Source organism: Culex pipiens, chromosome 2 (assembly GCF_016801865.2).
Source record: "Culex pipiens pallens isolate TS chromosome 2, TS_CPP_V2, whole genome shotgun sequence".
Lineage (NCBI taxonomy): Eukaryota > Metazoa > Arthropoda > Insecta > Diptera > Culicidae > Culex > Culex pipiens.
In genome coordinates this window covers 42,511,923-42,526,909 of record NC_068938.1, presented here as the reverse complement: position 1 = coordinate 42,526,909, position 14,987 = coordinate 42,511,923, and the positions used below count along the sequence as shown (strand labels likewise).

At 45.4% G+C, this 14,987-nt stretch overlaps 1 protein-coding gene across 2 annotated transcripts in view; it reads left to right on the top strand.

Annotated features, from left to right (window-relative positions):
- Positions 1–14,987, top strand: part of LOC120420899 (T-box protein H15-like) — a 49,134-nt gene that overhangs the window by 16,982 nt on the left and 17,165 nt on the right. For both annotated transcript variants that reach the window (XM_039584021.2, XM_039584020.2), the window contains exon 4: positions 14,295–14,580. In XM_039584021.2, the coding sequence (XP_039439955.1) occupies positions 14,295–14,580 (286 nt within the window). The remainder of the gene's footprint in view (positions 1–14,294; positions 14,581–14,987) is intronic.

Genomic DNA, 14,987 nt, shown 5'->3' with positions numbered 1-14,987 from the left:
GCCTTAATTTGAGGTGAGATGTGAGAAACGGGCCAATTGTTGGCGGCGCGGCGCTACCGCGTCAAAACAAAAGCCCGGTGAAACATTAGAAAGGTGAGAAAAATGGTGCCCCTTGTCAGCTGGTGCGGTCTTCCCGCATCCCCTTGAAGAAAAAAAAAACGGACGATAACTATTCAACCTGACAGTTGCGCTATTATGCTTCCATTCTTGGGCGCACTAATCTGTCAATCATCCTCGTCCGGGTTTTTTTCCCAACCCAAACCGAATGCGATTATTATTAGCCGCTTCTTGGCACAATTAAATTCCAATCACGGGACCCCTCGGCTGTCAGAGCACCGACAAAACCCATAAATTAGACCTATTCAACCGACGGGGACAACAGATTGTCATCGCAACGAGCGCGCGAGGGATCAATATCCGACCGGAGTTTTATGATCTAATCCAACTGATTTTATTAGGATTTGTGTCGAGTCTCGAACGTGGCGGTGTTTGCTTACCGAAAACCTGTGACGATTTATAGTCCCCCCGGGTCAGGCGCGAGGGGTCCACCGAGAGGCCTTTATCTTAATTTAATTAATTGAGATTATTTTGGCCTGTTGCGGCGACCGCGCGCCGTGGAATGTTCCGGGAGGTGGGCCGAGTTGGCGCAAGGTGGCCGGATGGTTTCCGATTTCAGGCGTGTCACACACACGAGCGCGCGCGCGTTGAAGAAGCGTTGACATTATGCTAATTGAAATGTTGGACACGATGTTGGGATGGCTGATGGATGTTTTATTGATTTTATGGATTTTGGCAACTTTTTGGAATTTAATTTGAATTTCGCATAATATTTCACCAAATAATACTACGTCATTTGTGAATGGCGCCTGAACATTTTTATAATTTTTTTGATTTTTTTTTAATTCGAAAATATGGCAACCCTGTCCAAAAAAAATCTCTAATTACTAACTACTTTTATCAATTCGTAATATTTTGATAGGTATTTGAAAGATCTTTTCGATAGTTTTAAACTTCGCAGATCTGGCAACCCTGTCATCAAAAATCGCAATTTTAGAGGAATTAAGCAAATTCAAGCGTTGTTTATTTCAATTTAAATTACTTCAAATGAAAATCGTTAGATTGTTTCTGAAGAATTTTCTGATTTATCATGAACTTGTTGATCTGGCAACCCTGTCATGAAATATCACAATTTTAGAGGAATTTAGCAAAATCAAGTGTTGTTTATTTTAATTTAAATTACTTCAAGTGTAAATCGTTAGATTGTTTCAGAAGACTTTCCTGATCAATCGTTAACTCGTTGATCTGTCATAAAATATCGCAATTTAGAGGAATATATCAAATTCAATCTTTATTTATTTTAATTTAAATTATTTCAACTGTAAATCGTTAGATTGTTTCGGAACACATTCCTGATTAATCGTGAATTTGTTGCTCTGGCAACCCTGTCATGAAATATCGCAATTTTAGATGGATTTGTCAAATTTTAGTGTTGCTTATTTGAATAAAAATGACTTCAGATATAAACAGTTAGATTTTTTTGGAAGACTTATCTAACAAATCGTGAACTTGTTTATCTGGCAACCCTGTCATGAAATATCGCAATTTTAGAGGGGTTTTTCAAATTCAAGTGTTGTAGATTGTTTCTAAAGACTTTTTGGATTAACCATGAACTGGCAACCCTATCATGAAATATTGTAATTTTAGAGGGATTTATCAAATTAAAGTGTTGTTTATTCTAATGAAGATGACTTTTGATGTAAATCGTTAGATTGTTTTGGAAGACTTTTTTTTTATTAATTATGAACTAATTGATCTGGCAACCCTGTTGCGAGATGTTGCTACTAAATTAGATTTGAGGATTTTTGACCTGATGTTGCAAGTTTTGATTGAAATTGCATCTAGATTTTATAGGATTTTTTAAATTTAAAACAAAAATTCTGGCAATTTGGGAACACTTTCAAAATCTATCTAAACTTGAGAAAGGTAATAATAAAGTACTTTTTTGGTAAAATACTGAACAGAAAGTCCCAGAACATTGTAGATCAACCAATATCATAACTTCTCAACAACCTGCTCAAAAAGTCCTCCGTGGGTACCTCCAGGCCATTTCCCACGACAACCTCCGGGGGAGATCCCTTCAACAGCACGCGTGTCGTCAAACCACCACCAACAAAACCTCTTCCTCTCGCGACCAGGGATTAGATTAATTACACAATCATGTGAAGAGGTGTATTCTCACCATAAATAAACATATACTTAAGCCAGGTTCTCGCCGAAGATCTTCGCCAGCCGTCGATCCCGCAACGGAGGGCAACAAGAAAAATGATTATTTTGACATTTCAATATAAATATACAAATACAAGAATAACTACAGTCATTTGTTTTGCTCCGCGAGCAGGAAACCACCACGTCGTCGACCCGACTCGGCGAGGTGGCTTACGGGAGATCCGCTGAACTTGCCTCCGAATGTTTGAGAAGTGGAGGGGGTAAAAAAAATTGTTTGTAATCGTATTATCGTGGAGATTTTGGAATTTTTCAATTAATTATTATTTATTTTTTGTCGACCGTGTCGATTTCCCGCACTTGGGCCACCACACACCGTTTTTGAGGACAATAGCCGGGGACTTGGACCATTTGTGGAACGATTTTTATTGCTACAACAAACACCTTGACACCCGGCGGGTGGTAGCCAGACTGTGGGATGTTACTGGCAGGGTTGCCAGACTGCTGGGAATTTTCACCGAAAATTTGTCAAATTTAAAAATAGTTTTTGGAGATTCTAAGATATCTTTTTTCAGAATACCTCGAAAACTGGTAACCCTGCCGCAAACATAAATATTGTCACCTCTCGAGGGGCTGTCCTCACTGCACACAACAAACGGGAAGACTCCTCTCGGTCTCCCGAGGTGCGTGCCCGCACCCTGGAGGGAAGCTGGACACACAATGGCGAGGAAACCTGCCGAGAAGCTCCGAGAGTCCCAAAACGGACAGCCGTAAAAATATGGAATTATACCTCGATGAGCAGTGCCTGTTCTGCCTCCTCTTCTTGGGATGGCGAGAAGAAATGTGTGCTCAAATTTATCACGGAGTTTCGGAACGTCGTGTGCAGAACAAGTGGTGACCACACGCAACCGACCTTCAGCAGTCAGGGTCATAGCGATCGCCCGGCACCACCGAAGAAATTAGTCAAAATTAGAAGGTTCGAAAATTGCGCTCTCCGGAACCTGTCGGGTGTACCACCCAGAACACGAAACAAAGTCGAGTGTGTGATGTGGGTTATGATTGGTGGGTACCGAAAGTTTTTTCGGAGATTTTACGACGTGTTGAAATCGACCGGGCCGATGAAAGATCGCTGGGGTCGTTCTCACGTAATTAGTCGTTGTCAGGGAACCGTCGTCGGTGAGCTAGGCGTTGGCGTCGTCGCCCATGGGAAAGAGGTGCGAACGGAAAGCGGATAGGTGTTGACGAACGGTTGTCCGGTGGAACGCCCCGAATTTCTTGCTTTTTATGGAGATCTTCGGCGTCAGTCTCCAAATCTACGGGTTAGACTGATGACCTGAATGGTTCCAGATCTTCAGTGAACCTCCAACTTTGCAATCCAAACTTGTTCAACGTCAAAGGCTGAGTCCCGCTCGATATTGGCCGAGTTCACAAAGAAATGTCGCATTAACGACAGCGAGAAAGTCATGTTTCGCCAAAACTAACAAACTCGAAATCGCACCAATTGTCTCCCCACCCTCGCAACCTGATTATGACAGTCGTGTAGATTGATGACCTGAGACGTAGCAAAAACAGGTGCAACCCCTGCCTTGAAACGGGCTCAACCTTGCTAATGATCGAATTGCATGTCGCCAAATTGACTACCGCGTCGTCGTCGTTGGTGGCCGGATTGTTTGGATTTATTCATTCCACACAGTCACACACACGTGCAACTTGACGACCTTTCAGGAAGTTTTTTTGTTGCGCCCGAGGGCGCTGACAATTTTATCGTCGCGAGGTGATTATGTGCGATAAATAACGATAATGTTCTAATTGTGAATTTGCGAGTGTGATGGAAAAGTTGCTACCTTGGGTGCGAGTTGTGGGGACGGACAAACTACCCATAAATAATGCCGCGGGAAATTGTTGCTAATGATTTGGATGATTTTTTGACGGGCTGCCGAAGATTAGGAGCTGTCTTTATGGAGGGAGTGCTGACTTGTGGCAGTGAATCATACCTGGTTTTTCGCATTAGCCTAATAGGCTGTAATGACTTGAGTTTGGGGTATCCATAAACCGATTTTTATTTGTTTGCAGGCAAATTTAGGTCGAATTATGCTTCAAATCGTAATTTCCTTCAACGAGAGCTCGGTTCGTCGCTTGCACTGCAGTATTAGCCCGTTGAAATCTCCGGCCATATTCTGCGCATTTAAACATCTTTCAAAACCCCGTACCATTCGGTACATTTCTAGCTAGTTTACGACCCAAATTACCGCTGACATTGGCAGGTTTCGAGTCGTTAGCCCGCAAGTAAAAAGTTCAAATCATTCCTCATAAATCCGCGCGCGGCTCCCCGTCGCTAATTTGCCCACTTTCGGCACATTTCCACCACGTTAAAAGGTGACCACCCAAGTGCCTCCCCCGCCCCTCTCCAAATGACCCCCCATTTACAGCTATATCGCGTCGCTTTAATCAGACCAGCCCGACAAGTCAACGCTTCAGATCGCTGCACCACGATAGGTATGGCCATCGTAATCTATAATGGGGACTGGACACCCCCGTGATCAAGAGAGGGGGTTTCGTGTGGGTGGCGCGAGGGGTGCATTTTAAATGTCATCGCCTCCATTTTCTTTTCAGCGCTGATGACCTCTTGACGTTGTGGAGGTCTTCTTTTTCGTTGCTTTTTCGCTTCCACTCGCTGATTATAATTATTTATTTCAATTTTTACCGCTGCTTGTTCCGCGGGGTGCTAGTTTCGTCTCTTTCGTGGTTTAATTTAATTCAATATGCCGAGTGCCATCGAGCGGAACCCAAGTTTGGAACAAGCAGGAACCAGCCCCAAATTTATACCTTAAACAAGACTTGGCTAGCTGGCTTTAAAACTGTTGTAATTAATGCAGATGATGTGTTTCTTCTGCTTGTTGCCTTTAAAAATAAAAAGTTTCCCAAAAAAGAGCAAGCTAATTTTTCTCAAGTTTCCACGAAATGTGGGAAGGGGGTGGCCCCCTCTCCGGGGTGGAAATGATTTACGAGATTGGTGCTGCAGAATCACATTTCAATTTTCCGCCTGGTGCTACTTAGCAGAAGTAGCTAGCTAAGGTGTGGTTGAGCCGGGCTGGGAAGCGAGTTGATGAAGTTATTTGTGTGATTGTGAGAATGGCTTGTTTGGAATTGAAATGGCGTGTTTCCCGCGCGGCGAACATGGCTTAAGAGGGGGAGTCACTTCTGGAATAAATTACGATGGGTTGTTTGAGTTTTTTTTTGTTAAATTTTGTGAAATTTGTGAACTTTATCCATAGAACGCAAAAATTCTTTCTAAATGTTACTTTACATTAAAACACGAAAACTTTTAACAATTTAAAGTAACACGCCCCTTGACAATCATTGCGGCGTACCCCTCGATTCACATTTGTTTACATTAAATGTTTGACAGTTGTGATAGTCATTGTTTTGCAAAAAGTTCTTTTTCAATAGAAATTTTGGCCAATGATAGATTGGCGAGCCCCTCGTTGGCCTAAATTTGTCATGTTATGACTTTTGAACACTTTCTTTGGAGAATTAAAAAAATGCAATAACAAATGATATCATAACAACAGTTCAACGAAAACTGGCAATTTGGCAGCACTGGAATTGCAATGTTTGTAAACAAGACTCAGATGTACAATATTGGTTTGTGTACAAACAAAACCCAAACTGTGTTGTGGGAAATTTTCGAGGGGCACGTCACTACTAGTTTTTAGGTGGTTGATGCTAACTGTCACACAAACAAAAAAGAATTGGATCTGCAATATTTGTTAATTCCGAGGGGCACGTCACCTGTTTGTTTTTTAGACTGAAGCGAAGTTTTGTGACAGATGTCAAAATGAAATAAAAAAGCACATTGCTTTACTAACTCTAGCTAACGTTTCACAACGTTGACCATCCAACAATCCATGTTATTCCTGGTAATGAGGCAGCAGTTCAAAACGCACTCATCCAGCAAACCTTATCCAAACCGGCTAATCCACAGGTTCTGCACACAGTCATTTCCCGGTAATTCACACTAAATTGCACAAACAGATGCCTGCTTGCATCGAGTTTGCTACTGTCCGCCAGAGTGGTCATTAGACACGCTATTCAACGCGCTCGATTCCCGGGAGCAAGTTAATCCAACCGCGATCGCGGATGAAAAATGCACCCGCGTTGGAATCTATTTAGCGTCATAAATTTCCCTCCAAACGACGTGTGACCTTTTTATCCTCTCTCTCTGAAGTCGCTTCACACTTCTTTTTCGTGTGTCACTTCCACCACTTCGGTGGTGCCGGTGGTTGCCAGAATTAACAAACATGTTGTTAAGAGGTCGTTTTTCTCGTCGTCCCATAGAGTTATCTACGTGCGCATGTATTGCGTGTACGTACACGAAAAAGATTGAGGTTAAATTTTGTCCGGCCAGCAAAATCAAATGGTGCGCTAGTGTGTGTGCGCGAAACGTCATAAAGCTCTATTGAAAGCCGTCACGCAGATGTGTGGCGGAGTCCTTTCAAACTGTCAAACGGCGATTTTTCTTTCGATTCTTCTAACGAGAGCCGGAACAGCTTATCTGCGGGACTCTCGACAGGGTTGCCAGGTCGGCGGAGGAAGCTGGCGTTCGTGACCAGTTGCGGTCTGGCAACCCTGGCAGAAACATGACCGTGCACAATACCGCCGGTTGAGGAATTTCACATGAGGACGGGACCACCCACGCGCTCCGATAGCTCTAGCACTTCTATCGGAGCGGAAGCAGCAGCTTCACGAGGTAGCCGGAGCGTTCACCGTAGATGGAAGGTGCGAGGTCTACAATCGAAAACGGCGATAAATATGCAAATCACTATCATTAAGTGGCTGCTGAATGGAGGTTGCCACAACAGATCCCACCTCCGCGTGGCCAAAGTCTACGGAGGTTTCATTCATGACTAGACGTGCTGCTGGAAAGCACTGCTCCAGGTAACCTGGCGATCCTTAATCGTGCCATTACACTATCTGGCACGTTCCCTGGAAGCCCCAGTTATCTTATCGACTCGTATCGGTAAGTACCTTGTACCCAGCTCGCCACAGAAGTCGTAAAACACACACCTCAAGGAAGAAGTGGTGGTCGTGCAGCTGACCGGGTCGATATCGTAAAAAATTTGTTTCGTATTAAAATATCTCTCGTAGTCGTCGTCGTCGTCTGCTAATTCCCTGCTTCGTTCCGAGTTACTCACCGCAGAAGCCCGACTACGACGAAGAAGTCGAGCGCTGCAATAAAATATACAAAACAGTCGGAGCGGTCCGAGCTGTGGCAACGAACGGGGGGTGCTCAAGATCGTTATCGCGGCCGGCCATCGGGCAATAAATGTAAATGCTCTCTCCCTCTCCGGTCTTTGAAGGGTCTGTTTGGTTGCAACTTTACATGCATTCTTACAAGGTGTCTGTGCGTGCCCTTTGCGCGAGGGGTACGCCAATCGGTGGGGGCAAAATTGAATTTTTGCTCGTGTTTTCCACGAAACCTGTCCGTTTGATTAGGCTAACAACCGGCCGACATGAGTTCTGGAAATGATTGATGAGGGCTCGCGAATTGTTTGGGGTTTTTTTCTGCGAAATCGCAGCGGTGGTTGACCCCTCGGAACTGTCACTTTGACAGAAGCGACGATTACCTGATTTTTGAGCTCAAAAAGCAAATTTGAAGAAAAATAGACCACCCAAAAGGTTCAAACTAAAAAATTACCAACCATCACCTTGTCGGACATTTCTGACAGGTAGTCCCGATCGGCAAGATAAACCCCAATTTGCACCCGACAGAACAATGAGCGAAAACAGACGCTACACGCTTATTTCGAACGCAAAAACGGCAAGTGCTCCAACATCGTCGAAAATTGGCCCGGACGGTAATTTTCAATTACATTTCTGCATGCATAAAAATGTGTCGACGGCAACGCATCGACAATTATGATTGAAACAATTAGCGGAGCGACCTGTCAGCGGCGTTCGCCGCATGGCGACGCTAGCGTCGCACAGCAGAACAATCCCATTTTAAAACATGACTTAATGATTGTTATTAAAATAAATTATTGATATCTCGTTGGCGGGCAGCGCCCGCGAGCAAATCGAAAATGAATTCACTGGTACAATGTGAAACATTTCAATCAGGATGTAATTCGAGCGAGAGAGCTCAGGGGTGCAATAATCGTTCAATAAACGAGAAGGAAATTGAGCGCCGTAATGGCCGAACAAGAACGCGGGCGAAATTAAAACCAGCTGTCACAGGAGTTGAGCCGCGGCCGCAGTGTTGCCAGCACCGTGGTGAATGAGGTGAGAAATTGGAGTCGGTCTAAATTAGCTCCGTAACCCTTCTAATCCGACGGGGGTTCCATAAACGGTGTAGCAACAAAGTGGGTTGCTCTTTTTTATACTTTCTGACGTTTCGTGGGTCATTGATCTTGCGCAGCGAGCGTAACTCGTTCGGGAGATGGTACGTGCACGTTTTACGGGGCCATAATCTTTAAAAACCAGTAGAAATGAAATAACGATTTGTAGTTGGTGGATCGTTGAGCAAGCGGCAACGTGTGAAATATTTCGACGGGTTCTGCCACGGATCAACAGACGTAACAATCGAAGGTGAATTCCAAATTTACCACGCTAAATTGACGAGCGAATGACAGCTGAGCGTTTGCTGCGCAGCGTTAGCAGCACTGCCGCTAACGCTGAACGTTGATTGCGCGAGTCATTCGCGTGTTCGCGTCAGTCGCCAAATGTCAACCGCAATTCCCGTCCGCCCCGTGGCGCCACCGTTCGTGCAGCGAACCCCGGACGGGGCGAATGTTTGCAGAAACGTCAAAACCGCAAACATATTACCGAGCCAATCACGTTTCAAACGGGAGAAAACATAAATAATCATTGCCGGATCGCTTCTGCACTGCGCCACGGCCACCAGCGATACTGCAGATAACCACCCCTCGGCACCCAAGGGGTGCGCGGAAGGGAAAAGGTGCACCTTAAATAATCATAAATTTAACACTTTTGCATCTCTCCGTTTTTTCCGCTGCGCGCGCGAAACCTGAAGTCCTGCCCCGCATGCAAAACACAGTAAACGAAACGAGATGCGCGCGCCATCTCTCGCGCGCAAAAATCGTAAACTAGCGAAAATAAATAATAAATTAATTAAATTCCATCAACATTTTGCCTCTTTAGCCGGCGATGCTGGTGGCGTCTGTGCTGGTGGTGGTCGAATAACAAATATTTGTGGCCTGGACAGTTGCAACGTCGCGGATGACCCCCCTCTGGGCGGAGAACGCAACACTGCACTGCACTGGTCGTCGTGCATTTGGCCGCGCACTGCACAGCAGGTGAGAACTAACGAGACGAGAGCGGACACCTTGGCATTAAGCGAGGATCACGTCATCTTTGGGGGCTTTTTGGGGGGTTCAAAATATCGATTTTTGGGGCCAATTTCAATTTACACTTTTGATTTTAGGTTGGTTTTGAAAGGTGTCAGCTTAATGGGGTAGTTTGTTGAAAAATAGTCAGTGTCTTGTCTTTAAAGTCCATCTATGGTAGAAGGACTCATAAATTTAGTAGACATTGACAGCTGATACGACACCGGACATTTACGTAAGACGATATCTCTGTGTGTCTGTGAATTGAACAGAAACGTCAAAATATTATTGACTCCCGCTTCCAGACTTATGACTCCTGAATCCTGACACCTAACTCCTGACACCTAACTCCTTACTCCTGACTCTGACTCTGACACTTAAATTAAGCTTCCCATTTTAGTGACTAATTTTAAGCATTTACGTCCACAACCATTTAAGTGTAGTGAAACACGCAACCTAATTGACTCGTGTTATTTTCAACATTATTTTACACACTATCATGTAACTCGCTCTAGTTTTACATGCAATTTAAAATTCTCGACAATTATACAGGACATTTTTTAACATGAACCCGCGTGTCCAAAAGTAAATCGATCGGGCCCCCAAATTCACCTGCTACCCAAAAACCTCCCAATAAATTGTGTCATTTCAACTGCCATTAAGGGCGACACTTTGTTGGTCGCACGCCGTTGACCAAGTGTCCTTGGCGATCCCCATCGATCATTTACGGAGGTCCCCTTCCGCAAAAGCTGCAAGCGTTGGTTCCCGCGAAGAAGACGGAAGGCGGGCAAACATTCAGAAGGGCTCGTCGTATTAGCATAATTTGCGTTCGCGGGCTTACATTTTAATCAGGAAGGAACGCCGTGGAAAGTGGAACCGACATATGGTTCCCCATCCCCGCTCGGGGTGGATCAAAGGAGGCCGCCGGGGGTCGATTGGCGGAGGTCACGACGGTTTGTGCAAATTATAGGTCGCGGTCTTTTTTAGCTTTGAACTACCCGCCAGCTGTCAACCGCTTGACAGCTAGCGCCGCGCGCTCGACATAACCTCTAAATCGCACGACCACGTGAAACTGCGAAAAAAAAAATCAGTGACGTGTGAATGTGACAAATATTTTTCGCCGCACGTCACGGTGACAGTTGCGGGACGAACAAAAAATGCGGGCCCAATTACGGTCCACTTGTCGTCCGTGCGGAATCTTCTTTCCCGTTTTTTTTGTGTCAGCGCACACATCAAAACCCGGTGGCGTTTGTTGCGTGTGCGGCGTGAGCAAACAATGCCCGGTCGTAATTGCCCTTTTGTGCAACTGTCACGCGGGCAGGTCAGTTTGCGGAAGTAGGGTCTTGATTTTTGGGGTGCTTTTGTGGCTTGTTTTTTGACAGCGATGACGTTGGAGTCATCTGGTGGCGAATTGCATAACTTCAATTTTGATTTGTTGTCTTACCCCTCGTTCGTTGTTGTCAAATAGCGCTTGCCACAGACAACCAGACGTAAAACTTGGAACTTTTTCGCTTTTTCAAGACAATTTGTGCGTTTCTTGATCAACGCACGCACCTTACGATTAGAAATATCGACCAGCTGGAGAGTCGGCTTCCCCGAATCAACAAAAACCGTCGGAATTATTATTTATTGAAAACGATAAACTTTCTATTAATGAACTCACCCCAGTAAGGCATTAGGTCGGGTGACCATCAGCGTCCGGCTACCCATCGGTCCGATAAATTACAACCGGGACCTTAAAATTATCACGTTAATTTAATCATCTCCGAGCGTTTCCTTTCGTGAGCTCTGCTCTGCTCTCGAGCTGACCACGCGCTCGTTTCGAAAAAGGTGTAATAAATTCCACCCCCCTTCTCACTCTCACCCCTTCCCCTCGAAGAAACCCACTCCATTCTCAAAACACCAGCGCCAAAACATGCCTCGTAATCGTTTGTTTCAATGTTAATTAAGAGCTTAAAACATGCTGCTCGGCTGCGCCGAAAAGAGCACTCTTTTCTAATGAAAAGAAATTAATTTAATCGAGTGGCGCGCGGGCACAAATCGAAAAATTAATTTACATAATTGAAATTTTGTCCGTGGCAGTTCGGGTGACCCTTTTTTCTTGCTTTGACAGATGCGATCAATCAAGGGCGCGAGCGTTAGCGAGAGCGTTTGCTCGCAATGTTTCGCTCTCGCTCGCTTGTTCCCTCGCTTGTTCACAGGTTTCCGATCGCGATAATGAGTTGCAGTGTTAATTTTCAGCAAACATTTGCGGGCCGGAGAAATTGTGCAAGGTGCAGTGTGTGTGTGTGCGAGCGTGTATGCGTGCTCGCTCTAGCGGAGAGAGAAAAATCATGTGCAAATTGGCGCAGGTGAGAGGGAGAGAGAGAGAGAGTCGGGTTGTCTTTGCGATAGCTGTGAGAGGAATTGATATCGGGTGAAGATTTTTTGGTGACGATTTTTGACATTGAGTGTATTGTTTGGGTGTAGGAATCGCGTTGCAAAAATTTCGATATTGTAGTGATTTTTGCACTCTTAGGTGGATTTGATGTCGTGTTCGTTTAATAAATGAACACACAAGCTCAAGCGCTAGTGTGCGCTGCTTTGAATTGCTAATCAGGCTTAGATTCATTATCACTTTAGCCTCTCATTTAATATTCAATTACTGTGGGTTATGTGTGTGAACGAGTGCGAGTGCAAAAAGGGTAAGAACCATGCAAAACTGGGTACGAGAGAGGCGATATCGAAGAAATTGTGTTGCTGGCGGTAGAAAAGGTGCAACAAAAAGTTGGATATAAAGCGGACTGTTGCTGGGAATGCGTGCTATTATCTTAACGATGGCTATGATTATGTGCAGAATGTTCTGAAATGATTTCCGCAATAAAAGAAAATTGCAACAATCTTGTATTGATGTGTTTTTGCTTTGCAGAAACCGCCGGTGCGTGTCCCGAACAGGGCCCCCGAGGGGAGCGAATCTACTACGCACCACCGGTGCTCTGCAGTTTATTACCCACTTCCCAGCGAAAGGCACTTTAATTGACTAATAACTGAACGAGAAGTATTCGCTTTTAACACTTCTCGGGCGCAATTAATAACGAAGGGCGCAAAACCTCCCAAGTTGCGCACCCATCAGCATTCCCATATCATCTGTCAGCAACTAATTGACTGACATGTTCGAAACAGAGTCGGAAAATGTCCTCAGCGAACAAAAAAACAGAGCTGCTCAAATGACTTTCCCGTTTTTGTCCCGGTGCACACGAAACGTCAAAGCGCGTCCCTCTTTCGCACCCAGGTGCGATAATTTGCGATAAGCGCGCGCTTTGCGATGAAAAATAATGCTAATGCACGTCGTCGTCGTCGGTTGGTGCCCTCGGGCAACCCTTCGGTGTCCAATTCATTACCGGTCAGTCATATTTGCTTATTATTTTTTGCGAGAGCGAGCTTCGGCCGAAGATAACATCGAAAACCGGACGGAAATGAGGCTTGTGTTGTTGGGAACACTGTGCGAGGCATAGTTTTGCAAGTTTGGGAAGTTTGACTACTCCTCGACCTAAACTTCGAGACTTCTCAAGAAATGTCAAAATATCTTATTTCTATTTAAAACATTTTGTGTAACCGAGTGACACACCCCTCGGTAATCAAACTTAAGTTCGCTTTCGTTCAAAATGTCAAACTGACAATATTTTTGAAATAAAATCTTCACCGAGTGACGCACCCCTCGGTACGCACCGAGTACGCAAATTTGACATTTCGTGCACATTTTTCAAACGGCGACTTCGCAGCCCATTTTCACCTCCCAACAAAAAAGGCACCTTTACCGGATTAGCGTTAGCTAAAGTCCACGGAAAAAACTATCACCACAAATCAAGTCATTATGGCGTTTCATCGCCGTCGTCGTCGCCCAGCTCGGCGGTCGTTGAAAATCGAAAATCTGCACCTCGTATTAACCGCCACGCCTACCACTTACACGAACCCGGCCCAACTTCACCGCCGCGACCATTGGCTCTCGTGATTTAATTTAATAACTCATTCCGGAGCTAGGCTCGAATTGTCACCCCCCTCGATAGAGATATTCACTCGCTTTTTATTAAATTAAGATTTACGACCGGGGGCCGGCCCTGATTTCCCCACCCGAAATGTCGGAGTTATTTTCGGTAGTGACGAAAATCTTAGATTTTTATGACCCCGATAAGGCGCGGTTATTATTGCCCGACCACCCATTCTCGGGGGGGTCGTAAATTGTCCAAGCCCGGGTTGACAGTCACTTCCGTCGCCATGTTGGTTGCGTGCCGGCGTTACATTTTTCCTGACAGACGTCAGCGGGCACTCCCGGCGGCGAATGAATGGCTTCATCACTGGGGGATGTTTGGAAGTTTTTGCGAGAAACGGTTTGAAGTGGGTCCTTGCCAAATTTGGACGGTAATTGTTGAAGTGACTCGCCCCTTGGTGAATTTAAAATTGTTTGTAAACAATGATTTCGTTTGCGTGTTGCCAAATTGCAAAAATAATAAAACGAAATTAAAAATTGTCTTCGAAGAGTGACATACCCCTCGGTAAAAAAACAATATTGTTTGTCAACAAAGAACACGGATGCAGTGTTGCCAACTTATCATAATCCTCAAATTGAAAATATATTTTCGTTTTAAACGTTTTGAACTGTCAACAACAATTATGCGGTCCCGATGTCTACCCGACGTCTGTCAAATTGACAGCTAGTTCTAACCCAATTCTTTTCTCTTTTTCCAGACGCATGTTCCCGACGGTGCGGGTGTCCTTCTCGGGCCCCCTCCGCCAGATTACGCCTGCCGACCGGTACGTGGTCCTGCTGGACGTCGTCCCGGTGGACAACCGGCGCTACCGTTACGCGTACCACCGGTCCGCGTGGCTCGTCGCCGGCAAGGCAGATCCCCCGCCGCCGCCGCGGCTGTACGCCCATCCAGACACCCCGATCGGGGCGGACGCCCTGCGCAAACAGGTTATCTCGTTCGAGAAAGTCAAGCTCACCAACAACGAGATGGACAAGAATGGCCAGGTAAGCGTTCCGAGCTCGCTCGGCTTGTAATTTGATACGATCTTATAAATCACGTTCCGCGATCATGATAAATTTTGGATCATTAGCCCCCGCGGGTGCAGGCGCGCGCCCCCGGAACATGGGTTCTGCGCGGCCAAAACATGAACTTTGGTGTTTCGGGAGGGATTGCCGAACTGTCAAATTATTTCAACCTGACTTAATTCTAGCTCGTGCGAGTTGGACAACAACAACAACAAGGGGGCGATGAGTATCTGCCTGTCAAAGTGGGGACCAAAACGGTGGTAACATTACACCCACGGGAGTTGTCTACATGTGTCACGGGTTTCGTTTTGTTTTTTTCGTTGACGGGTTCCCGGAATCCTAGAACCGGGAGATTTCTCTCATCGCATTCTTCATCGTCAATTTAC